Source organism: Anopheles funestus, chromosome 2RL (assembly GCF_943734845.2).
Source record: "Anopheles funestus chromosome 2RL, idAnoFuneDA-416_04, whole genome shotgun sequence".
Lineage (NCBI taxonomy): Eukaryota > Metazoa > Arthropoda > Insecta > Diptera > Culicidae > Anopheles > Anopheles funestus.
The window spans coordinates 39,248,989-39,275,296 of NC_064598.1; the positions used below are offsets into that span (position 1 = coordinate 39,248,989).

At 42.8% G+C, this 26,308-nt stretch overlaps 2 protein-coding genes across 25 annotated transcripts in view; one reads left to right on the top strand and one right to left on the bottom strand.

Moving 5' to 3' along the window:
- The window catches only part of LOC125762040 (basement membrane-specific heparan sulfate proteoglycan core protein), a 99,609-nt gene extending 74,824 nt beyond the window's left edge, over positions 1 to 24,785 (top strand). For 16 of the 23 annotated variants that reach the window (XM_049423743.1, XM_049423727.1, XM_049423732.1 and 13 more), the window contains 36 exons: positions 290 to 426; positions 492 to 594; positions 1,646 to 1,750; positions 1,818 to 1,928; positions 2,194 to 2,310; positions 2,597 to 2,725; positions 3,464 to 3,538; positions 3,788 to 3,802; positions 4,391 to 4,524; positions 4,619 to 4,712; positions 5,187 to 5,567; positions 5,649 to 6,055; positions 6,134 to 6,418; positions 6,508 to 7,472; positions 7,560 to 7,677; positions 7,750 to 8,814; positions 8,883 to 9,143; positions 9,216 to 9,387; positions 9,783 to 9,965; positions 10,314 to 10,447; positions 10,528 to 10,702; positions 10,779 to 11,385; positions 11,466 to 11,728; positions 11,922 to 12,102; positions 12,174 to 13,168; positions 13,308 to 13,426; positions 13,515 to 13,686; positions 16,704 to 16,970; positions 19,113 to 19,267; positions 19,347 to 19,628; positions 19,726 to 20,648; positions 20,719 to 20,879; positions 20,955 to 21,205; positions 21,281 to 21,980; positions 22,054 to 22,204; positions 23,664 to 24,785. In XM_049423743.1, coding sequence (XP_049279700.1) covers positions 290 to 426; positions 492 to 594; positions 1,646 to 1,750; positions 1,818 to 1,928; positions 2,194 to 2,310; positions 2,597 to 2,725; positions 3,464 to 3,538; positions 3,788 to 3,802; positions 4,391 to 4,524; positions 4,619 to 4,712; positions 5,187 to 5,567; positions 5,649 to 6,055; positions 6,134 to 6,418; positions 6,508 to 7,472; positions 7,560 to 7,677; positions 7,750 to 8,814; positions 8,883 to 9,143; positions 9,216 to 9,387; positions 9,783 to 9,965; positions 10,314 to 10,447; positions 10,528 to 10,702; positions 10,779 to 11,385; positions 11,466 to 11,728; positions 11,922 to 12,102; positions 12,174 to 13,168; positions 13,308 to 13,426; positions 13,515 to 13,686; positions 16,704 to 16,970; positions 19,113 to 19,267; positions 19,347 to 19,628; positions 19,726 to 20,648; positions 20,719 to 20,879; positions 20,955 to 21,205; positions 21,281 to 21,980; positions 22,054 to 22,204; positions 23,664 to 23,697 — 10,427 coding nt within the window. In that variant the 3' untranslated portion in view covers positions 23,698 to 24,785. The remainder of the gene's footprint in view (positions 1 to 289; positions 427 to 491; positions 595 to 1,645; positions 1,751 to 1,817; positions 1,929 to 2,193; positions 2,311 to 2,596; positions 2,726 to 3,463; positions 3,539 to 3,787; positions 3,803 to 4,390; positions 4,525 to 4,618; positions 4,713 to 5,186; positions 5,568 to 5,648; positions 6,056 to 6,133; positions 6,419 to 6,507; positions 7,473 to 7,559; positions 7,678 to 7,749; positions 8,815 to 8,882; positions 9,144 to 9,215; positions 9,388 to 9,782; positions 9,966 to 10,313; positions 10,448 to 10,527; positions 10,703 to 10,778; positions 11,386 to 11,465; positions 11,729 to 11,921; positions 12,103 to 12,173; positions 13,169 to 13,307; positions 13,427 to 13,514; positions 13,687 to 16,703; positions 16,971 to 19,112; positions 19,268 to 19,346; positions 19,629 to 19,725; positions 20,649 to 20,718; positions 20,880 to 20,954; positions 21,206 to 21,280; positions 21,981 to 22,053; positions 22,205 to 23,663) is intronic. The other 7 variants (XM_049423740.1, XM_049423735.1, XM_049423729.1 and 4 more) reach the window with 7 other exon arrangements.
- Positions 1 to 26,308, bottom strand: part of LOC125762071 (uncharacterized) — a 494,872-nt gene that overhangs the window by 70,480 nt on the left and 398,084 nt on the right. The window lies entirely within an intron of this gene.

Here is a 26,308-nt window from a genome sequence, read left to right on the forward strand (position 1 = left end):
TGCAAATACATTTTTTCCGCACTTATAGCTTTTACTATTTATTAAAGAATAACCACTCTGTACAATACATCCGTTGCTAACAATGTAAATGTTTTGTTTTAATAATTGTACATGACAAAAATAATTGATCCTACGAAACAGTTTTCATCTACAATTCCAAAGGTAAAAAGGCAAAGATACTAGCCCCAAAATTGGCATATCGTTCGTGGGATGGTCACGAAATTGAACGAATCATGTTAAACACATCAAATAATTTTGTTTCTATTATTACACTTGTTTCCCTTCAAAGAAACCCCCAGTGATCCATGCCGCGAGGACGAGATCTACTGCGATAACAGATGCCTCGAGGACAATCGTAGATGCGATGGACATGAGGATTGTTCGGACGGAACGGACGAGCACGGTTGTCCAAGTTTACCGGAGGAGGTAATTTCATCCCACGAGTGATCGAAGAAAATGTGAAACTTATGTTTTCTTTCCGCTATTTTCAGCGCTGTGAAGAACTGCAATGTCCCGATGGTAATTGTTTCCGTCATTCGCAGCGATGCGATGGGGTACGGAACTGTGACGATGCATATGACGAGCAGAATTGTCGTAAGTATCTATTATACTTTCCGATTTAAAAAATTGAATGCAGTTAAGCGTGTATTAATACATAATTTCATAAGTTACCTTACCTCCAACCGGACACTATTGTCCAGCACTATAAACAGCACAAACACACTGAGTAGATCAATTGGTAGTACTTTTATCAAAACCAAACTAGTACTAGGCGTCAGAAAACTACTACACACCACTAGTGTAGACAAGAAGCTTTAACCCATTTTCTATCTTTCTCTGCCATTTGTTTTTTTCCTCCCTCTGCACCACACAACTCTACCTGTAAATGTAAATCGTACACCGCAAAACGTCGTGTACTGTGTAATACGTGTGCACGCTCTGCGCGGGCTATTAACTACCTTCTCAAAACTGCACAACTACCGTCACCCTAAACACCAACGCACTGCAACTGCTGCACCAATGCAAAGGCACCTGCAATGACACTGAGTTCACCTGCTTAGATGGGCACTATTGCATTGACATCTCGCTGCGGTGTGACAGTTTCTACGACTGCAAAGATTTCTCGGACGAGCAGAACTGTTTCGGTTAATAATAGTACCTATACGTTAATTATCCTTCTCTCTGTTACGTCCTTTTAGACGTTTTTTTTTGGGTTTTGTTTTACTTTACCGTTTATCGTTTACTGTTTGCTCCAACTGTCCGATGCGCTGTAGATTATTTGCATTAAATATTCAATTAGTGTGTTTTGATATTTTCTTTCAGTTAAACATTTACTGACCAAGTATGATTAGATAAAGCATAGAAATGGAAGAGTTTTGTAAGAAAGATGTTTGTCTAGTATTGTTTTAGTATCTTTTCTTTTCATGTCAGTATTTTTATTGGATTTTTTTATTACCTATGCATGATATGTACTGCTTTGATGCACTTCTATTTATATGAGCATGATCTAAAAGATATTTAAATATTTAAAAACTTTACTTCGGTTTAAAGATTTTATTTCAATCCCTTCTTCTTGTCCACTTATCGGAAACCAAACCATTGTAAATCTTGCAACCATTGTAAATCTATATTCATAATATTCCAGCTTGCCGATCGAATGAATTTACCTGTGGAGATGGTTTCTGCATACCCAACCACCAAGTGTGCAACAGACGGACTGACTGTGCGGATGGATCGGATGAGCGAAACTGTACGTCATACTTTTCTATTCACTTTCAATTTGCATCGTTTTATCAATCGCTTCTAACACCCTACAGGTTCTTGTGCAAGAGACGAGTTCCGTTGTGGTACTGGCCAATGTATCGATAATAATCGTCGCTGCGATCAGCGTATCGATTGTGTCGATGGATCCGATGAAAGAGATTGCAGTAAGTATCGTACCATGGATGATTTATTACTTTCACTCACAAAAAATGACCAAATTAAGAGAAAATGTTTTAAAATAGGACAATTATGTTGATGTAGTATTAAAGTATTATTTAGTCATTGATTTTCATTTAATTTCATATAATTTTTAATTATCATTTTCTTTTCATACATCCCGCATCCGCATTCGCGCAAAACAAAAAAACTTCATTCCAACTTCGTCTATTGTTTTGACCCATCACCTCATTTGCAAATGTGGCATTATAGGGCCGGTTGCCTGTAGATCCAACGAATGGAAATGCCATGATGGTCAGTGCATCCGACACGATCAACGGTGCGATCGTCGGTACGATTGTGCAGATCGTAGTGATGAGTTGAGTTGCTGTAAGTTATTTCATTTCTTTCCCCCAATTGTTTTGCTTTATGTTTATGTCCATCGCTGACATCTTAAATCAATATTCCCCCGTCAATATTTCTGACCCTTTCCTTTGGGTACTTTTTTGTTTTTGTGTACCATGTATCATTTTGATCTTACTTTGGTTTGGTAAAACCTTGAAAGCTGATATGAATTTTAAAAAAAACATCTCCCTATCTATATATTCTACGATCGACGACATTCGGTTCCAAAAATGGTCCCCATCATACTCATCATTCGCCGTCACCCATTCAGATAGCTGCGGTCCGAACAAATTCCGATGCGAGAATGGTCCTTGCATTGCAATGGCGTTGAAATGTAACGGAAGGGTAGACTGTCCGTATGATACTAGCGATGAGCTTGATTGTACCGCTGAAAGCCAATGTAAGTGCCGTGGCTATGAGCCGCCGGCTTGATGCTTTTTGCTTCGGGTTGTTGTTCACCTACACCTAACAGCGTTTGACTAATGTGAATTGGTAAAAACACAAAAATTACAATAAGTATAAACACTATTTTAAATTACTACTAAAATTTTTGACTGCCTGCGTGACAATTGGAGTAGCTATAAATCGAGCTCGATTGAGTGCTGCCACGATATGAATAGATCAAATATCTAATTTATTCCCCATTGAGATATTTTTTGCACTTTCCTAGTAACCAAACACGATTTTTTTAAATAATATAATGTTACCTCACAGTGCAGTTAAAAGTACACTAAACGCTTGAAAAAAGATTCAAACTAGTAGTTTGATGAAATACATTTTACTAGCCATCCGTACCATCGTCTAATTTATGAAAACACAAACTCAATTGGTTCACTCAACACCAACTCAGCAAAATTATTTAAAAAAAACAGCGTTACAGATTGCAACCAAATTTCCTCTAACTAATGTTTTGTCTGCGTTTTGTTATGCGTTCAAAATTTGAACTAAAACAACAACCAATTGGTGTTATTGTGTGATTTTGTCTAATAGAAGTATCACACTGATCGCTTTCTAGTACGAACGTTAATATGCAATTAAAAATAAAACCACAAAAAAATGTGGTAAAAAATGGTTAATGCAGTGATGTTAATTAAAATATCTTTGCTCTTATTCCTTTCACTGCTTCACTTCCAACTAGATGTCCCTCCGCCACCGTTCGATCCACCAAGACTGAACCTAAGGACCTATCCCGATGAACAAACGATCAAAGAAAGTAAGTAACTGCTGCGATTCAGAAAACAAATCTCCTCTAAAGCTCCATCGGTTCAGAGTGATGGTGATATTTCTGTACTTTCGTGTGCTTTAATTTACCATTTCCCGTGTTCTTGTTGTGCTGTTGTGCTTTCCTACCTCCCAAAAAAAAACTATCCTTTTACAACCCTATTGTCTACCCTGTGCTTTACTATAACGCTATATTTTTCCATTTTTATACGCTTTCTAATCACTTGCTTGCAATGAAAAGAGGAAATTGTGGAGGGTAAGTTTTACTACCGACCGTAGAGTTGGAAACAAGAGCATGTTTTTTTTCCTTTTTGCATGATCTCTGCATGACTTTAGTTACACAGTAATTGTATCACTGTAAATAGAAATAAATCAAATAAAAAATCATTAATTCAACATTCAATTATCGGATAAATACAATTCAATTGAATGAAAACATTAATAGAGAATAAAAATTTAAATATTCATGTAATAATTTAAATCCTTCTTTTCGAAACACTTCGAAGCAGATCGGAATATGATCATTTTTAGGTTGATACTGAACAATTAATTTATCATTTTTAAAGCTCTTTCAACACCCAGCAATAATCAAAAACTATATTGCTTCATTTATAACGCATTATTTGTTGTATTTTATTATTTATAAACATTCACAACAATCAAAATTTTATCAAAATTTTAAACAAAGTATAGGTATATGTTTGATATCTCCATTAGTTATTGGCTATAATTGAAAAAAATATTCATAATTCATTTTAAGACATTTTTATAAATCATTGCACTTTAATCTGGTGAAAAATGCACTGCTGTTCAACTACTAATACAATCTTGAATGACATTGCAGGCAACGAGGTCGTCTTCCAGTGTCGTGATGAGGGCCCAATGCACGCCAAGGTTAGGTGGGTTCGTGGCAACGGTCAACCTTTACCACCCGGCACGCGAGACATGAACGGTCGTCTGGAAATACCAAACATTCGGGTCAGTTGCGATCTTTTCAGCTGTGAATCTGGCTATTTGCAAAGTGTTAATGTAACCTTTCGATCATCTTCTGCATCTCATATTATTCATTCAGATCGATCACAATGGTGAATACGTTTGTGAGGCTGTCGGCTACTCAAAATCAACACCCGGAAGCACCAAGACGGTACACCTGACTGTTGAACGATGTAAGTAAGCTACGATAGTGTGTCAGCACAGAGTGCGAAGTTTAAAAAAAATTTATTCTAAGTGAACTACAACAAATGCTTCAATTTTTAATATAATTTTTGAAATACTACATATTTCTAACCTTACAACAATGGCCTCAGCTTGGAATGTGAAATATATTAAGCTTTGGTATAGTGCCCTAAAGTATGGATCAGTGCCTCATATAGGCTTTACATTTTATGGAACAGGTAAACTAAGACAAAACTCGGCGCTGTAAATAGAGTTTCTAAAAGATTCCTCATTCATTTCATGCTTCCTATCACGATCTTATATTCGTGATCTATTGAAACATGGTTAGTATAAATTGGTTAGAATAAACCCTTGAAAGTTCACCTTCTTAGAGGGAAAAGATAAATAGTACACTCGGATTGTTTTGTTGTTTCTATTCTTCTAACATGTTTCAATTATTTGCCATACTTTTGTAACATCATCAGACAACTACCAACGACCACCGACAGCGTGCGCGGTTAATGAAGCAACCTGCATGAACGGAGACTGCATTCTAAAGACACAAATATGCGATGGCAATCGTGACTGTAACGATGGGTCCGATGAGACGGGTTGCAGCCCGTACCAACAGTGCGAACCGAACCAGTTCAAATGTCGCAACAGTAAGTGTGTGCTCAAGACCTGGCTGTGCGATGGTGAACAGGACTGTGGAGATGGTTCGGATGAGGAAAACTGTGCCACGCTATCGCCCGAAGCACCCTGCCGATATGACGAGTTTCAGTGCCGAACGGGACAATGCATTCCGAAGTCATTCCAGTGCGATACGCACCCTGACTGTCAGGACAAATCGGACGAAGTTGGCTGCAGTAAGTATTATATACAACCCGCATACCGTTAAGGCAGCGATAGCCTTTTATTAAATATTTGTTCCCTATCACACTTCCTAGTGTCTCCATCGGTGATTCAGCCACCACCACCATCACTAACAATTCCGGCCGGTGGTATTCTCAACATTACGTGCCGTGCTACCGGAGTTCCAGTGCCGTTGATCGTATGGCGGCTAAATTGGGGACACGTACCACAAAAGTGTAAATCGCGCAGCGACCAAGGTTTAGGTCGGTTAACCTGCGAAGATATGCAGCCTATCGATTCCGGTGCGTACTCGTGCGAGATCATCAACACGATGGGCACGCACTTCGTATCACCTGACACAATCGTCATCGTAACTGGCAGTGGTCCTGTATGCCAGCAGGGCACCTTCAACAACAAGGCACGCAATCCCGCTGACTGTATCAACTGCTTCTGCTTTGGTGTATCGACCACTTGCAGCAGTGCCGATTTGTACACGTACGCTGTAAGTAACGGAAGATGGCAACCTACCAGACTTGATCGAATTTAATCAATCTTTAATCATTTCATAATTTTTTCACAGCTAAAGCCACCAGTATCATCCCTGACGATCGTCGGTGTTGAAGGACCGTGGACTGGACGAAGGGAGTTGATGATAGGCGAGTTCGAGAATCACAATCTCACGGCACAGCGCCATGGCGTTCAACTGCGCCTAACGAATCTTGTACCGGGCCGTCGCGTTCCGTACTATTCCCTTCCGGAGGAATATAAGGGCAATCAGCTCAAATCGTACGGTGGATCCATTCGCTATGATGTCGAGTATGATGGCACCGGCCGACCTGTGAATGCTCCAGACGTAATACTTAAGGTACAGCTGACACTAATACGAATTCTACGAATACGAATTCTGCCGAACGATCAACCAGTCTTTTTTATACAAACAACTTGCTTTTTCAGGGTAATGGAATGACCTTGGTACACTGGCATAGTGGCACGTTCTATCCGGACATTAAGAATCATGTTTCCGTCAGCTTGCTTCCGAGCAACTGGCAGCGTGCGGATCGTACACCAGCTAGCCGGGAGGATATTATGATGGTGCTGGCCAGCATCGAAAGCATTCTGATACGTATGCAGTATGTCGATGGAATCGAACGGAACATTGAGTTGGTGAATGTAATGATGGACTCAGCCGCACATGACGACCGTGGACTTGGCTCAGCATCATTGGTTGAAGAGTGTCGCTGTCCGCCCGGATATCGGGGACTTTCGTGCGAGAGTTGTGAGCATGGTTATGTGCGTCAGAGCAGTGGACCATGGTTAGGACGCTGTGTACCACGAGCGGAAGAATGTCGTCCCGGATATTTTGGAGATCCAAACCGAGGCATTCCTTGCTCACCGTGCCCATGTCCGGTTGCTGGTGACAAGTCAAGAGCCCGCTCCTGCTACCTGGACAACCGGGACAATGTGGTGTGCAAGTGTGATCGTGGATATGCAGGCGAACGGTGCATGGAATGTGACGTAGGTTATGTTGGGAATCCGCTCGGCGAAGGATGCTTCCCAAGGCCCCCTACCAACTGCAACTCGCTGGGAACGGAACGCGTTGGCTCGGATGGCCGGTGTTATTGCAAGTCTGGTATAGAGGGAGCGTACTGCGACCGTTGTGATAACCAACACTTTTATCTGCACGAAAAGGGCTGTATCGATTGCTTCTGCATGGGCGTTGTTGATCAGTGCACCAGCACGACTTGGACGCGCGATACCATTCAAGCTTCGTTTGCTGACGGACGGTCAGGATTTTCGCTTATTTCGGACTACAACAAACCATCGGTTATTGCGCTCGCATTGCCCATTTCGAACAGAGAGATCGTGTATCGTAGCTTTGGCGCCAGTGATGACACCTTCTATTGGAGACTTCCGACTCAGTATGTATTATGATGCATATCAAATTTGTAGACGAATTTCAAGCAATAGCCTTTAATATCCTATATCGTTATATACCTTCTTTCCAGGTTCTTGGGTAATAAGCTTACGTCGTTTGGTGGTTCTTTGAACTACACTTTGCGCTATACTCCACACTCATCTGGTGGTGTTTCGCGCAACAATTCTCCAGACGTCGTACTGCACAGCGTAAGATTTCGAATTGTGCTTGGAACCATTTGAAGTTATTAATAAGTTTCCTATTTTCTCTTACATGCGCAGAGTAACAAAATTAAGCTACATCACTACCGAAACAACAACGGCATCTCACCGTACGGCTCAAGCACACATTCGGTTGCGATCGAAGAGGATGAGTGGCAAAATTATGAGGACGGCAACACAGTCACCCGCGAGTATCTGCTTATGGCACTAGCGAACGTTAGTGATATCTTCATCAAGGCAACGTACAACACGGTTTCGAATGAAGCAGCTCTTTCCCACGTCAGTCTAGACATTGCCAGAGATACACCGTACGGCAGTGGCGTTCGTGCCTGGCCCGTCGAGCAGTGTCAGTGCCCGGTCGGTTTCATTGGCCTGTCGTGTGAAGACTGTGCGCCCGGATACTTCAAGGGAGAGCAAGGCATTTATCTCGGACTGTGTGAGCCATGCGCTTGCAATGGACATTCGTCAGAGTGCGACTCCCAAACTGGTGTTTGTATGAACTGTCGCGATAATACGTACGGTAACAACTGCGAACTGTGTCGTCCACCGTATACTGGCAACGCGACTGTCGGTACACCGTACGATTGTACGCTCAGCCGGCCCGATCAAACGTTCGACTGTCGGGAGTGCGATGTGCGCGGTTCTACTGGCAGCTGTCAACGAGGATGCGAGTGCAAACGGCTCGTTGAGGGGCGCCGATGTGATGAGTGTCGTGAAGGTTCGTTCAATCTGAACGCACGCTCCGACACTGGCTGTTTGGAGTGTTTCTGTTCCGGTGTGACGAAAGACTGCGCCACAGCGACATTGTTCCGTGAAGAATTGCCCGTGCTTATTGATGAGTTTGATAACACGATCACACTAACCGATCGCGATGGCAAGCTAATGGAAAGCAGTAACTTCAACTTCAATCCGAGCATCAACGAGATCAGTTACACGTTCCGTGATCGTGAAACATACTACTGGAGCTTACCTCACATAGTGCTCGGTAATCAGGTTCTATCGTACGGTTCCAATCTTACTCTCACGCAACACGTCGAAGGTGGCCGACCGCTACCAGATCAGGACATCATACTGATCGGTAATGGTATGAAGCTGTCATGGTCTCGCGATAACTACGACGACGGTGTAAGTAATTAGGAAGATGAAGCGTGACAGAGAAGTACAGTACTTAACGCTTTTGGGTACAATTGCAGACATTCACCGTACCGCTGTTTGAGCGTAAATGGACTGTGACTAATCGCCGAAATTCGTATCCAGCATCCAGAGCTGATCTGATGACAGTATTAGCCAACCTGAACCACATTTTGATACGGGCAACCACAAAAGAATCTACAAGGGTATCCAAGTTGAGTGATATTGCACTCGGTACGGCAATTCCCACACCAACAGCTTCGTTTGCTGATGAGGTAGAAGAGTGTTACTGTCCAAAGGGTTATCGTGGAACCAGTTGTGAGGTAAGAAATGTTATAATACAGAAACAATAATAACATTATTTAACATAATTTAACATTTGCATTGTTTTTCAGCAATGCGAAGACCTGCACTATCGGGACGTTTACGATCGGTCGGCTGGGCTGCTGGGCGCCTGCAAACCCTGCCCATGCAACCGTGATAATTCCGACTCCTGCCAGATGGACAATCGCGGTGTTGTAGTGTGCAATTGTAGAGAAGGATACAGTGGCGAGAATTGTGACAACCGTAAGTATCATCCGTGCATGTCCTTGGTAATGGTGATCTTTTGAAATGATCTGGTATCACGTCCCGTCCTTGTTTTCTGATTTTCTTTTTTTTTGTCTAACATTGGGATACATTTAACTGTTCATTCACACTTCCAAAGCCCTTATAACGCACATACAGTAAGCAGCGTTATGTTATCATTAGGCAATCAAATCTTTGCCTTGCATTAAACAATGCAGGAACAAACACCCTTTACGATAAATACTAAAATATATGCACTAAATGGGTTATTTGCATGGCAGTAAGGTATATCCAGGCATGAAAGTTTACGAAGCTCTGGTTTTTAATGATGCCCCACTACATACATTAATAACGCACACATATATTCTTCATCTATAACACACTTATTCGCATAGCACCAACTACACACCATCCAGCGATTCGCCGACCGGCTAACAGTAGGCTTCCTACAAAAGTTAAATGCGCAAACAATGCCTTCCTACACACGGTAAAGAACAGTCTCTACGATCTATACCACAAGTGTGATAATGACGGTGTGGAGATTGGTATGCTGTACAAGAGCAAGCGTTCCAATGAAGGTTTTCATCTTTTTTTTTTCGTTTATAGAACCATCCGTGTTTTAAGTGCTTTTTTCGATTAATTTGACGCTACATTAACCGCTTCTTACACATTTAGAGACACACATCAACTAGCTTATAAAGCCATTAAAGTTAGATAAACTAGGCTGTAAAGTCGTTCTATAAAGTATTTATGCTACTTAGGCCAACGATAGATTAGATTATGTTATTAAAGTGACTAACCCTGGCGCCAGTAGACACAATGTTAATCTCATTAAAAACGTACATCAACATATCGTTTTACCCATAACATGCACTATTATTAACGTGCTCTATTATTACTATTCCCATGTTAAATCTACTATGAAGAAATCGACACTCGCCCGACTATGCCACCCCGAAACCCGGTGATTGAAGTGGTCATCAACGTACCTTCCATCAAGATCGTCGAGATTGGTGACGATTTCCGTGCGGACTGTAAGGCACATCACATCATGACGAAGGTAAGTACGGAGGCACAAGAATGTGCCACTGTGTTAGATAAGGTGCTGCGTAATACTAATCCAACTTTGCACTACTGCAGAACCCGATCGACGTACAATGGACCAGAATGAATGGTCGTATGCCGGATAGTGCCTACACAGACCGTGGAACGCTAGTCATTACAAACATCCAAATTACCGATGGTGGTTTGTACGTCTGTAAGGCGGGCAGTGGAGCTGAGGTAGTTTACAAGCAGGTCACAATCAACGTCAGCAGTAAGTATATTGCGATCTTGAGAAGATCACATTTTAGACGACTCATTTTGCCGACTCCCATACCTTTCCTACGCAGAACAAGAGCCCGTCAAACCGACGTTGGAAATATCGGCACCAGGACGATATATCGATCAGGACGAATATCAACCAGCGGAAGTACGCTGTACTGCTACCGGTTATCCTACGCCCAGCATCCGATGGGAACGTGTCGATCAACCGCTACCGTACAACATTGTCATCGATGGTAGTTTGCTTCGATTCAATTCGCTGCGGCTGAACGATGCCGGAACATACCGTTGCGTTGCCAGTAACAATGTCGGTGAAGATGATGGATTACTCACGGTGTATGTACGACCCGCCGTTGGACCGACAATGGCTCCACCCTCATCGCACGAAGTGGAACGCATTGAAATCACACCCAGCAGCTTCGATGGACAGCCGGGTGAAAAGATTCGTCTCGTGTGCCGTTGCTCACCGACCGCCCAGATCGTCTGGACCAAGTTGGGTGAACCTCAGCTACCGTATAACGTGAATGTCAACAATGAGATACTCATCATCGAGCATGCATCGCAGGAAAATACGGGTCGCTACAGCTGTACCGCGTACTTCCCGAACGGACGCGTCAAGACTTCAACCGTCGATGTTATGATAACCGATAATAACTTGCCTCCAGAACCGAACAGGTACGTAACGGGGTTTAGCTGATCTTCCAACCCAGCACACAGAAGACAAAAAACCGAACCATTCCGTTCAATTTTCTTAGGGTTGCTCCGCGAGTAAATCCTCTCAACAAGAACTACGTCGTTATGCAAGGTAGCGATTTTTCGCTTTCCTGCGAAGCGACTGGCACTCCTTACCCAACGATCAAATGGACATTGAGTGGCAAAACGTTCGAAAGTAACGTCCAGCAGAGTGGCAGCGTGTTGCGTATTCTCAACGCACAGCCAAGCAACGGTGGCGTGTACATCTGTGTGGCCAACAATGAGGAGGGCATGGATCGTGCCTACACCGTTATAGAAATTGATCGTAAGTACAAAGTGATTGGATGCTTAACATTTAAAAAGTTCTAGCATTGAAAAACTATTACATTTTGTGGCTATTTTCATTACAAGCACTCGAAGCGATAACTGGTAACAATAACTTGATCCTTGCAAAAAAATTGATTACATCAGCTTCCAAACGAACTGCACTCTAATACAATTCTCCTCCATCTTTTCAGGTCGAGAAAGGCCAGTTCTAGAAGTCTATCCGAGTGAACCACAATCGATCAAGGTGGGCGAATCGGTACGTCTTAGCTGTCGTGCTTCCGCTGGTGTACCGTACCCAACGATCACCTGGGTCCGGAAGGATCGTATGCCATTATCGACTCGCTTCACCAACGATGCAGAAGGTGTTATAACGTAAGTATTCCGACGTGCACTAGCCACCTGCCTCTTCATAACAATTCATCCTTTGAATATAACCCCAACAGTCTACGGGAAGCCGCACTGGAAGATGCGGGCGAGTATGAGTGCCGTGCGGAGAATGTGGCCGGTACGGCCACGATTGCTACCACAATCGAAGTACTGCAACCACCGATCATTACACTGAAACCGAACGAATATTACAAGATAACGGAGAATGATGACTTCACCATTAACTGCTCGGCAACGGGCAAACCGGCACCGATGGTCACACTGACACCGCCACGGGGTACAGTACGTTCTCACTTCGGTCAACAGACCGAAGGTTTGCGTGAGGTAACGCTGAAACTACACCGTGCCGAGCTGAACGATGCTGGAACGTACGAATGTACCGCCAAGAATGCGGCCGGTGAAGATTCGCAATATTTAACCCTCCAGGTCGACATCAAGCGAGGTGACGTTGGTGGGTATGACGATGATTATGATACGCCGTCTCGCGTACCAACGCAACCACCGCGCCAAAACAACCGTGACCCACAGTATCCGATCTACCACACGTACAAGGCGGTGCTGGGCGAAGAATCGCACCTGTTGTGCCACGAGGAGTTGCGAAGCGCAATGACCGAATGGCGCCGTAGCGATGGTCGTCCGCTTCCGTACGGTTCCATCGTACGGGGTGGCAATCTAACGATTGAAAACACCGGTTACGATGCGAACGGTATGTACGATTGTGTAACGTACACGGGTATGTCTTCGCAACCGGTAACGGTGGTGCGCATCATGGTCGATGTCGTTGCACCGCCCAAGATCACCTTCAGCCCAACGATGCCGATGACAGTGCGACCGGGCGACAAGGTAGACATCTACTGCAACATAACCGGTGATCAGCCGATCGAGTCGCGCTGGCACGGTGAGCAAGGCTATCCACTGCCACCAACGGTGCAGGTGTACGGAAACTATCTGCGATTCTCCAGCATCGCACTGGAGGACGCCGGTCGATACTACTGTAGCGCATCGAACAAGCACGGCAACACCACAAAGGTTGCGGAAGTGATCGTTAACAGTAAGCATGGCCTTTTTATTGATTTTTATTTTTGTATAAATTTTTTTGTAAATCCTTTATTCTGGGGACTGTAACACTAAGTAATCGTTTCGTTCGATAAAATATGTATATTAATTACATTAAATATTCACATCGCTAGAAAATGAGCTCATGCCGGAACCTGCGACATACGGTCAGCGTTACTACAACGTGGTGCAGGGTTCATCGATACGGTTGGAGTGTAAGCTGCCATCTGATGCACCATACGTGAATGTTAGGGTAAGTTCGTTATATAAAGCAGTATTTAAATGGTCGCAGTAAAAATACCTAATTGCTGGCTGATCTTAACATTATCTCACTCCTGCAGTACAACTGGAATCGCCGGGAACAACGTTTACCACCGAATGCTAGAATTGCACCGTACGGCAAACAGATGCAACTCAGCAATGTGGCCAGAGATGACGCTGGTACATACGAGTGCAGTATGACATACCCGAACGGCACAGTCGTATATGATTCCGTAGTACTAACTATCACGGGTAAGTACAACCGTTGATGCATCGCAATTTGAGCAATGGCAACCGAAACAAAATCGGACATAATCAAGCTATAGAAAGCAGGGTGGTGGGAGCTTTAGGCAAAACAAAAAAATACCCAATTAAATCGTTATTCGAACGTTACGGTTAAGGTAGCGAAAGGTATGGAACCCTCAGTTTTTATATCCTTCAGCTAGTTTAAATAGTAAATTTTATCATCAACAAAACTAAACATGTTTTAAGTAACTTCGTAATCGATGAAAAACTCGATTCGAACTTTTCTAGCATACATTTTGTTAATGCTATTATCCAACTTAGTATTAGCTGCCCTACTGAGCGCCACAATAGCGGTAAAAGTAGAACAGAGTATAACAATTAAAATGGCATTAACTTTTGTTTACCCCCCTCCTTGAGACTCTCTGGCAGGAACTGTTAGTTATGGCAAGGATGTCTAACGCTTAGAACGTTATCTTAGAAGAAAAGATCCGCGTTTCTTTTTATTAAGCGAAATGTTAAAACATTTTTTAAAGCTTTTTAGTAAAAGATGGTAGTTATGAAACGTGCGATTCACTTATCGGGAAAAAAAGGTTTGCCGTAGCTAAATTTTTCTACTCCCAGTGTTTGTACATAGACAGTAGACAGGCGCCTACCTACATATAGCGAAGGTTCATATTTTACTGCTCGAAAGGGAGATGCTTGATACTTAAGCCTTAAAAACAAAAAACACTCGTATGCTGAACGCTACCAATGGCATACCACACTAAGTTACCGTGTTAGTTGTTAAAAATGAATCGTGAACCAGGAGACATACGTTTAAAGTGGAAAAGAAGTAACGAAAAAAAAAAACGAATCGAATAACTCTCTAACTGCCATTCGTAGTGTTACAATCGTACCAGTGTAGAGCAGATGAGGGGATACACATATTTGTCCGAAGAGGTTCTGTTTCTGGTTTCGGGACGGTAATAGTTTTATATACTGCGGTGTATGATATTTAAATGAGTTACAAAAAACACAAAAAAAACAGATACACACACACGCATACAGAACAAAAATACTGCCAACAGGGAATGTATGAGTACACGGTCACATATACAACATACACCCAAAAATTTATGCTTTGAGCGTAATTTCCCATACAAAATCGAGTAGCAAAACATACCAAGCGATAGAGACACTTGTTCATTAAAGCATTAGAACACGCCAGCACCAACTGCGCGGTGTAAGCGATCCTTTAGTAAAGGTTTAGAGGTTTATTAACAGTAGTTTGTAATGGTTCGCACCGCATGTTCTACCGCATCAAACAAGTATACCGAACGTAGAGTTGATTTTTCTAGGTTGAAATTTTGTACCATTCGTGCACGTAGCCCTTTTGTTACCACAGTGTAGTTGTTTAACGTGTTTTTCATTCGCCAGCCCCATGATCCGCAGCAGAAGAGCGTATCGTTGGGCTGGCCGTATGATTGTACCTTCATAATGCCTAATATAGAACACCTTGTCACTAGCAAAAACGAGTATTGCAACCCTGCATCTTCGTGTACTTCTTACCCTTTTCATGCACACACATACACACCCACACGCACACGCACACCGAAAGCACACCAGCGTAAGCATATACATAATTACTTGTTTAAAGTATGCGCCTATATCCATTATGTTATGAATGACTAACAGCTACAATCTGGACATTGTTGTGTCACCACCAAGCTATATATATATATATTAGAAACCAGCTGTACAGGGATAAAGTAGCAAACAATAAATTAAACAAAAAAAAAGGCCAGTGGGAAAGGAAAAATAACACCGACTAGTAGCGATAGAAACGAAATGGGACAATAAAATAACAGACCAGTATACTAATGTAAAATCATTCATCGATCTTTCGTCATTGCTTTCACACCTGGAGCGATCGTTCGCTCCGTGCGTGATCCACTGAATTCTGGATGCAATTCTTCTCGCTGCCCCCCCGATGCTTAGAACCATCTTCACCGCGTTCCGTTATGATGGTTGTACTTTCAAATTCAAACACTAAGTTGCAAACCAATTCATTCCAATTTGATTGCGCATTTCCTTTCATCACCTGAATACTTAAACTACATACTGTCTTAGCTTACTGAACGACACATGAAGGACTACATGAAAAGCCGTTTTGTTTCTCTATCTCTAAAAGATTGTTACTAGCACCTGTGTTGTAAGCACCTAATTGCTCTCGTTGCTTTTTCATCTTTGTGCTACGTGATCATCATCGAAACATGGAACAAACAACAACAAAAAAAAACCATTACCACACACAACAATTCGTTCGTTTTATCCATGCTCCATGCCTGTTACATGTGAGTTTATGTGTGCATCTGTATGAGATTTTGATTCTGTGTGTAGAACTATAAACTTAAGTGTGTTTTGCCAATGTCCGGTTCATATCATATTCATATTATTAGCTTGTAGTGAACAACTGTTACAATAATAACTACGGGACCAAAAAATGCTGGATCTGGAATGCAAATGGCACCACCACTACCAACACACAACACACATGCACAAAAAACTGCACGCACTTCATCATTTATTTTCATACTTGAATATTTGAGTTTACATTGCGCTCTAATTTCCCGAGTGCTTTTCCGGAAGTGAGAAAGCTCTTGCAAACATCACCGCTGAGGAACATCCATGAGCTGCGCGAAACCTGCCCCAAAAAACAATACTTTGGCTGATCATAATCCGATCGACATTTTATGTTCCAATATTGCAGTTGTGATCAAATTAAAAAACCACAAAAAAACCGATTTTTCCACCTAAGCTCATACGTGTTTCCTGTTCGCTGGTTTTGGGCTTCCGAGTGCAAATTTCTTAACCATGATCATACCCGGTAGTGACGAACGTAGCACGTGAACACGACCGTATTACTAGCCACAAATAGCTTACCCTAAAAACCCAAACCTCAATTTTTGCCCACCGGTGTACCGTGTTTTGCGTCGTACCGATGCCGTGTCCGTGCACCGGTGTTCCTCTTCGTGATGTCACAGACGGCATGACAAGCCGACCAACCAATGTGCCGAGCCTCCGAATAGAACCTTGTATCGAAGTGCCCCCGTACTATGCAAAGGTTATCCACATTATCTACCTCAGCTGCGTGCGGGATAGTACGCCGCGTGTACATCGTGGCCGCAAGCGGAACGTATCGCGGTTGGGACTATCCGGTGGCACCAGGTCGTCCACCGTTAAGGATGCTGCATTGGCGGATAAAGATGTCAGTGTCGATCGTCCGAAACGCCCACCAACGTACCTGTTCGGTTTGTTATGAATATGATTTCTTACTTTACCTTCACTGTCTGTCTCTGTCCCTTAGTTCACATATGTACACCCTCTCCGTACCCATAGTGGCTTAACTTATATATCCATATATATATAAATAATGTTTGTTCGTGCTATTTAGTACAGCCAATAGCAGTGATTAGTTGATCGTACGTAGTTAGTCCGTCTCTTTGTCCGTGTCACTACAGATTCGTCCTTGCAACAAGCAACAAAATTCACCGTCGATACCGTCGATTCCGCTCGTGCCAGCTACTCCGCTACCGTTGGCCACTTGTGTTTTGTCGATTGAGCGACACATGTCGAAATTCTAAATTTTCTATTCTGATCCTTAACATCGGTACGATCGCACGTACCGGGCAAAAGCATCCGGATTCGATTCATCACCATGGACTTTTATCTCACAAAAGGAAACAAATTTCGCGGAGTACCTCGGAGACATTGAGCAGTTCAGTGGAGTATCTTCGTCATTTCTTGTGTTAAGCATCCATATGTTCCACCTGTGTGTTTGTGTCTACCAAAGTAGAGAATGTGTGATTGTTTTAGTTTTTTTTTGCTCGTCTAAACATTACGCTCAATGTTTTCGCTCAGATGCCGTTTTTAAAACACGCCCTATTTCCCTTTTTCATACACTTTGCAAAACGTGCACTAATCTCTCAGTAATTAGCAGTTCGTATGTTCATTTATTGCCATGTGTTTTTTTTTGTATTTTTTTTATGTAACCCAATCTTTTGAAACGTATGCTGCTATGGTCTTTAGTTTTGCGATAGTGTTAATAGTTACCCTTTTCTATAAAACTATAAATCAAAAGAATAATTATACTCGCGATATAATAGAAATACCCAAAGAAACAAATTAGAATGCAAAAAAATATCTCATCTTCTCAATATCTCAGAAAAGCCCAATAAGGATGTTTGGCAAAAATTATTTGCTTTTTAGTAAATTTTCCACTTCTTCTAAAACATTGTGGGTCCCCCAACTCGTGCCCCTGTTTTATGGCCACAAAAAGCTTGTGAGTTACATTTTTTAAACACACAAAATCTATCCACGATCCAATAGTCAACGGTATGTAGAACATTTTATTATTTTTTGCCCCGTTTTTTGTGTGCTTTTCCTGTGTACTTCCTGTGTGTGTTTCACAGTACGGATAGGGTACTGTTTGGAAAAGGTATTCTTTTTTCTTCCCCCCTTAAAATGTGCTTTTGCTGTGTGTTTTCTGTTACTTGAGTGTGCTTATGTGTTTGTGCGACTATTTATGTTGCTGTAAAAAGTTTTCGTTTTTTTTTCAAAATTGCTTCTCATCTATCAGTTGTCTTATTCGATCTGTTTAATTTTACATCTTCTCGATGCTTCTTCGTTCGTACTGTTTTTCTTTTCTTTTTTTTTATTCAGATAGAACAACCTGGCCGTATTGATTTTTTCTTTTCTGTTTTGAATTTTAAAAGTGTTTTGCTTTATTTTCATTTTGTACATTACTTTTATGTGCTATTTTTATGTGTTGACTGTTACGCTTTCCGCTCGTCCTGTTTGTCAGCACAATCTACCTCACCGAAACGTACCGTTTCTCCATCTTCCGCAAACAAACGCAGCAATTTGATGCGATCTCTTATAGGAGCTAGTGGAGCGAAATGTTGTCCTTGTACCTGCTATATTGATAACTGCCTAATGAAACTGTGTGACTGCTAACACCTCATCAGTAGCTGGTCTGTCCATTCGTTGCCTTTATTCTAACGCTAGATCTTTCGCCTGCGAAAGAACGTTTACTAACAGCGAGGTTGTGGTACTAACAGATGGGAAGATGTGCTAATATCTTAGCCGGGAAGGTGAATCTTACTAGTCTAATATGAGCTGGTAGAACAATAACAGGTGGTAGTGCAAAAAAAAAGGAATCAATTCGCGTACCCAAGAGTAATGCAGCAAAATCATTTCAGAAAATGCAACAAGCCAGTAGTAGTGAATGTTATAAAAACCAATATGTATCGAACAGCCTAGTAACATCCATTGCCAATGGAGGGTGTTTTTTGGTTAAAACCAAACAAAAAAAACCCCCCCGTAGCACCCTCAATCGTAAGATGACTGTATTAATGAGCTTTCGTTTCGCACACATTTTCGCTCCGGAACAGCCCCCGAGTCACTGCCAATTCTGCAGCTGGAACCAGCACGTTCCATGGTACGGCCCGGTGAATCGGTCGTAGTCGATTGTAGCTCGTCCGCCGGCACGGATGTTCCGATCCGGTGGGAAAAATCCGATGGAACGCCACTACCGTACAACATTCGTGTAAGTATGCCGCAACTAGAGGTTAGCTTTGTGATAATAGTTTGATGGCCATTCTTTATACTTTGTGTCCCGTAAACAGCAAGAAGGAAATCGTCTCTACATTCAAAATGCCCGTGAAGATGACACCGGTTCGTACACGTGCATCTGTTACACCGACGATGGGTTGCGTTACATTACCGACTTCCAGCTAGAGGTGGAGGAAAACACAATCCCGGATGTATTACCGCGTAGTACGTCACGGTTAGAGTTTGCTGAACGTGGTACGACGGTGAAGCTGCAGTGCAACACTGACCAATATCCAACGTCCTACCAATGGACCCGTGAGAATGGTGAATTACCATCCGATCGAGATACGCGCGGAGTACGTACTAGATAGAAATAGTACACTAGTACTAAAATAATCTTTTCTCTAATAATCTAACAATACATTCCCTTCTGTGTCACGTTCTCCCTCACAGTCCACACTGATACTCCCGAATGTACAAGCTTCGGATGCCGGAAAGTACGTCTGTTCCGCGAAACACGGTGGCCAGTTGGTGAACGTCGTTACAACGCTGGTGGTCAACAACGTTATCCCATTCTTCCCACAGTCTCCACTAAGCTATATGGAATTCAAATCGTTCGATAACGTGTACTCCAAGTTCTACTTTGAGATTTCATTCAAGCCAGAGAAAATGAACGGTCTGATATTGTACGCATCGCAGCGTCGCCCTAACCAAGATTACATTGCACTGTCCCTGCGCAACGGTTACCCACAGTTCCGCTTCAACTTTGATGGCCAGCAGGTGGTATTGCAACCAGAGAAACCAGTGCACATGGGCAAATGGCACACGGTGAAGGTGAACCGTGTTCGCAACAACGGATTCCTACTTGTGGACGACCAAACACCGGTCAATTTCCCCGAGAAACTTAAATTCTACGGCCTTAATCTGGACGATCATCTGTTCGTCGGCGGTGTGCCACAGTTTGACCAGGTGCCGGCATCAGCAATGGAGTTCAAGGAGGGCTTCGTGGGATGTATCAGCCGGCTGAAGCTGAACGACCGCGAGGTACAGCTATACCAGGACGCACTGGAAACCGTCGGTATCACGACGTGCGAACCGTGTGCCGAAGATCCTTGCAACAATGCAGGAACTTGTATGGAAGCGCAAACTGCCCAAGGTTTTAGCTGTCTCTGCCGGGACGGATTCACGGGACGGAACTGTCAGCATGAGGGTGATGGCTGTAGCATGGATACGTGCGGTGTTGGACGTTGCGAGGAAACGGACAGCGGAACGGAGTGCTACTGCCCAATACACAAAACGGGCGATCGGTGCCAGTACACGGAACACTACACGGACGCAACGCTTGCCTTTAAGGACGGAAGTTATGCCGCTTACGAGTAAGTTTCGCATTCCGTATAGGATCGTTTAGACTATTAATATAACATCCAATTTTGTTGTTTTTTGTAGCAAATTCCAATCAAAACGTAGCATCCGCTTCCGATTCAAACCAGACTCGTTGGAGAATGGTATTATGTTCTATGCGGCGGAACACGAACAGTCATATGGTGATTTTATGGCGGCAATTCTTAACAACGGATTCGTCGAGTTGCGCTACAGTGTGGCTGGAAGTACGTTACAAACATATAAAAAACGTATAGAGAAGAGAAAATTCCAGTGATCTAATGTCGATCATTCTTCCACAGAGATGAAACCACTAATTGTACGATCGACTGTACCGATTGAGGTTGGCCAATGGCATACGGTGTCGGCAGGACGAAGCAAGGCCGGTATCGGATATCTGCAGGTAGATGATGAGCCTGTTCACAACGAAGTGTCCAACCGTAACACACCAATTCTGCTGCAGACGAAGGTGTATGCCGGCGGTTACGATAAGCGGCTGCTCCTTAGCCAAGAAATTGGAGTCCGCCGTGGATTTGAGGGTTGTATAGCTGAGGTATGTTAGTACCGCCGTGTGGCGTTGTTCTGGGCAATCGATTCAACTGTACCCTTTTCACTTTTATCTCCATAGCTCGAAACGTCCGGCAACAAGCTGAATATGATTGATGATATTCGGGACTCGGCAAACGTTTACCACTGTGGACATGCAGGTGCTCCCCAGCCGTACCCTTCGGGCGACCAAAATCCCGTCACATGCCGTCCGGGACGTGGTGGTGACGATTGTGAAACCATCACCGATATCTGTCTCGAGCAGCGACCCTGTGAGAATGGGGCCCTCTGTCAGACACATCAGGGTGGTCAAAACTACACCTGCACCTGTCAGCCAGGCTATCTGGGATTGAGGTGTGAGGTGCAGTACAATACGCTCGTAGCGTCCCGCTTCGCTGGCAATGGTTTTATCGAGATAAATCCGAAGGCGTTCAAGAACAACGAAAACCAGGTCACTACCGAGATTGCGATCATGTTTAGCACGCAGGAACAGAACGGGCTGCTCATTTGGTACGGACAGCGTAACGATGAAGAGTTCCTGGGCCACGACTACATCGCACTGGCCATTCAGAGTGGATTCGCCGAGCTAACGATACGAATGGATGGACAGGAATCGTACGTGCGCAACAGTGATGTGTACGTCAGCGATCAGGAACGGCATGTCGCGCTGATTCGTCGCGAGCGCAACCAGTTCCATCTGCAGGTTGATTCGCTGACGGTGCACGGTGAGACCCGTCCTACCGGAAAGCAGACAATGGATATTCCTGGCAGCATCTATGTTGGTACGTAATAGATAAACAGCAGCTAAGCACATTGCACGGTATGAACGTAACTGATGTGGAACAACCATTTTAGGCGGTGTGCCGGATATTGAACGTGTCACCGGTAATCGGTTCAACGAGAGTTTCAATGGATGCGTGTTCAGCGTAGAAAACATCGAGGAGAACCAATCGATCGAACTGCGCGACTATGCCATTCGCACCGTTAATGTAGATGTGTGCGACGAGTAAGTACTGTGTGACATTATTTTGATTATTTAAACATTTTTGTGCATTTGAATAATTTGTTAATAAGCAACTTGAAGTCAGAAATTGATGTACATTTCCTATCATCACATATGTCCACTAACTAACAAGCATCCAATTTTACACACACGCTCTCAAACGGAAATCTGGTAACTATCCTAAACACTGATATCGAACAGCCCATCCTGGATACCGTCCTCACTTCTTTACACCGATTTCGATGATCTGGATGACACGTTGGGTCCATATGAGTTTGATAAAATTGAAGAACCACCGCCAGTACACATAATCTATCCCCGTCCTTATAATGGTGCCCGGTATGGAGCACCGTCAACGTGCTGGATTAGCATTCTTGCCATACAGCTCATGATGCTCCTGCTAACCCATAACCTAACGCCAAGCCATGTGTTATGAAACGTCTAAGATTCCATCGACGCAAGGGCAAGGCGTTTCCTTTTTTGCTAGCTAGTTCCAATGCATAACGAATTCATCACCAACACACAAGATGGCAAACATCATGTATATAACCTTCATGTGCCATTATTGTCCTGTTGCTCTGATTGCCCAACGTTGCTGTTAATCGCATCTTTTTTTTCTGTTTGTCCTGTCGCACGTTGTTGTTCGTAACAGCAAATGCGACAGTTTAAGTGTAGTTTATCCTAAACAAAAAGGACGATGTTAGTGCAGAATAGTTACAGACAAACTAATATTTTAATCACACGTTATTGTGAGCAGGGTCCATAAGCTCGCAAGCGCACAACCAGACTGAATGGACCATAGTTACAGTGAACGTTATCGTAATAGTGTACATAAATTACTAGAGAATGCTTCATTTGCTAATTGTTTTTTTTTACTTTTAAATCATGATTTACTTATATTATCATTGTGTTATAACAGCATAACATCAGAAGAAGTCAACATGTTTAGAAAATTAATTTAACCATTAGCTGTTTCATTAGGATTTAGCGGCCTGCACACCAATAGGTGGGAATTGTTCGCTTTTTTTTTTTTAAACTAAACTATTGAAGACATAATTATGTGGCTTAGAATGGTCAATTATCAAACATATTGTTATCCCTACCATTTCTGCCATCGTTGCAGAATGATATGTAATTGATTTTGCCATCTGTAGCTCTTGTAAAACGAAAACCCTTCATACCGAAAAACATTCCCAAACCCATTCCTCTTCTAGTCAACTAGGCAACGAATGTAAATAGCGCACCAACGATATACGACCATTACATATCGAAAGGAGAACATGTTTTAATGTAAAAATTAGTCCAAAATCTTTAGCTTTAATGTACTCAAATGGAAGGGATCGCTCAAAACTTAATATAAAATCAAAAAATGAAACGCTATAGAAACACCAATCTGAGGGAAGGAATGCATCACTTACCGTAACTACTATAAATGAACTTTACCCAATTTCCCAACTTCCAGACCCGATCTAGGACCGGAACCACCCGTTGTGTAAAACCCACATTTCTTCCACAAACAAGAAGGAGCTGCTACTCGGACCCACAACGTGAACGACAGTTCTTCCACACGATTAGTAATGGTTCCGAAACTGTTCGCTCCTGGGTGCCGACACATCGAGTGACAAAATAACCAACGATGCTTAATGGAGAGCAGAAACAAAAAGGACAAAAGTGAACAGTAAAATAACATATAAAACCATGCATACTAAAACTGTATCGTATACCTAGAAACGCAGCAATATGCACGAAGAGAAGAAAAAACGCGTACAGTAACGAACAACGAATGTGCCAAATAATTGTAGTATTTATGTAAAAAAAAAAACAAAGAGGAAATAATCACGAAAGGCGTAAAGTTGACCAGGCGCTTGACAAGCGTTAAGATTCGACAAGACAGCCATATGTTTGTTTAAAACAAATTCTGAAACCTTTCCCCTCACATACGATGATAAAACGCCCCGTGCACGTGCAGAGAAACCCGAACACGTGTACTATATTTTTGCACTGCCAACTTTCGGTTCACGTACGATATTATGTTGTCTCTAATATGTTGTTTTATAATTACTTCACAGTTGTGAGTACGATAGTGACCTACTCGTGTTGAAAACATACTTCAAACCAGTCAAGAAAAAACAACTGCGCAACAAACGATTGTGTTCATTCGCTTAGAATAATTATGCTTATTTCGAAGCTCAAGAGAAACACAAGTGCACACATACATCGATTTCGTTGGATATTATAATCTCAAATTGTTATTATTCGCACACATTGTAATTTCTGCACAGCTTTTTGTTTTGTATGTAAAGCCCGAAAAACGGTTCTCCCATAAGCAAGATGGAGGGATAATTTCTTTCAACTAACTGCCCTTTACGATGGTCTTCAATTCCTACTACTAAGTACTTTCGACGCGTTAAAAAGCTAGGAAAGCAGTTAGGAAAGGTGTTATCAAACTTTAATGAACAGATAGAAACTAAAAAAAAACAATACACAGCAAAGGCAGAGGAACAAAAGTAACTAAACTATAATTTGTCACTCGTTTACTTTCGTATCAATTATGACAATAAAATGAATAGTCAATGTAAAACGACACTATGACTCTAAAAGTCCTACCCTGGTTTGCTACTAAACCGAACTCACGTGCACTTCTCAAAGATTAACGACGAAAGAAATCATTTGAAAACGCTTTTAGCGCCATCTAGTGTTTGGTGAGGTAGGTAGAATGCGAACTGAATTGTTGATGGTGTTTTTCCACAAAACAATCCGATTTCTATTTCTTTTATATTGTTGTAATCCAATTGACCTAAATTCTAATGCGATACATTCATATACAAGCCTGATCTACGGGTCTTAGCCGGATCTTATACAGGCCTAAGGATATTAGATCCGAATTTTTCTTCCTTTTGATTTATCTTCTTGTAAATACAATCATCTAAAAGAAACCAAAATAAACGAAACATTCATCAATCGATTTCAACAATACGACCAATGTTAGTTTCAAAAAACAAATAATAGAATTACAGTAACAAAATTAATTAAATAATATTTAAAAAAGCAGAAAGTATGCGTCCATTTGATGAACGCACTGTAAAAATGTGTTTTATACACCTCGGGTAGCAAGGGCGAAAAGAGCACCATTGTAGAGCTCCGAAAGCGAAACGCGAGCGAAACGACAACTTTGTAGAGTTCCGTCGCTCCGTTGTCAAACGCAATACTTGGCAACAATAATAACATTGATTACACTTCGCGAACTATGTTTTTATTTTTCGATAAATAAACCCCATCCAGTGGAATCAAAAGCAGAAACGTACCCTTGCGTTGTGTACTTCAAGTGCGATTATGCGATAGGACTCGGTCGTTCAGCAGCACAGTGACAACTTTGATTCAAATCGCCAGCTTCTTGTGATGGAGCCCCCGTACAGCTATCTGCAAGTGGACATTCAGGAACATCCGACGCCGATTGAGTTTCCGCCACCGTTCAGCATAGAGGAGTTCAATCTATACCACCATCACGGTTATCCGCCGCACATGAATTACGATAAGAATGCCTTGTACATGAACCACCTGTCGCTGTCCGGTTCCATGTTCCCGAACGGTGCTTCCCGAAGCACCCACAAGTCCAAAGGCCACAACACCAAGCATCAGCAGCAGCAGCAACAGCAGCAACACCAGCATCAGTCGCAACACCAACAACAGCACCATCACCAACAGCATCAGCATCCACAGCATCAGCAGCCTCACCACCAGCAGCAGCAGCAGCAACCACATCCACCGCAACAGCCACAGCAACCTTCCCCTGCACCAGCACACCCCCCGCCAGTGCACAATTCACGAATGACGAAGGAAGAAAAACCCGAAACTTTCAACAAGGAATCGCCTCAAGCACCACCTACCCCAGCGACCAGTTCCGAGCCATCTTTCAAGCTGAAACAGTCACCTACCGTGCCCGAGGATTCGATTAAGAATCTCTCCGTCAAACAGCTGATACGCGCAAAGCATACGTTACAGCAACGTATTAAGCGCCAGAACGAAACACCCGAGCAAAAGGCGGCACGGAGGTTGCGCAACGCCGAGCTAAATCGAAGGCGCCGCCAGAACAAGGAGGACATTCGC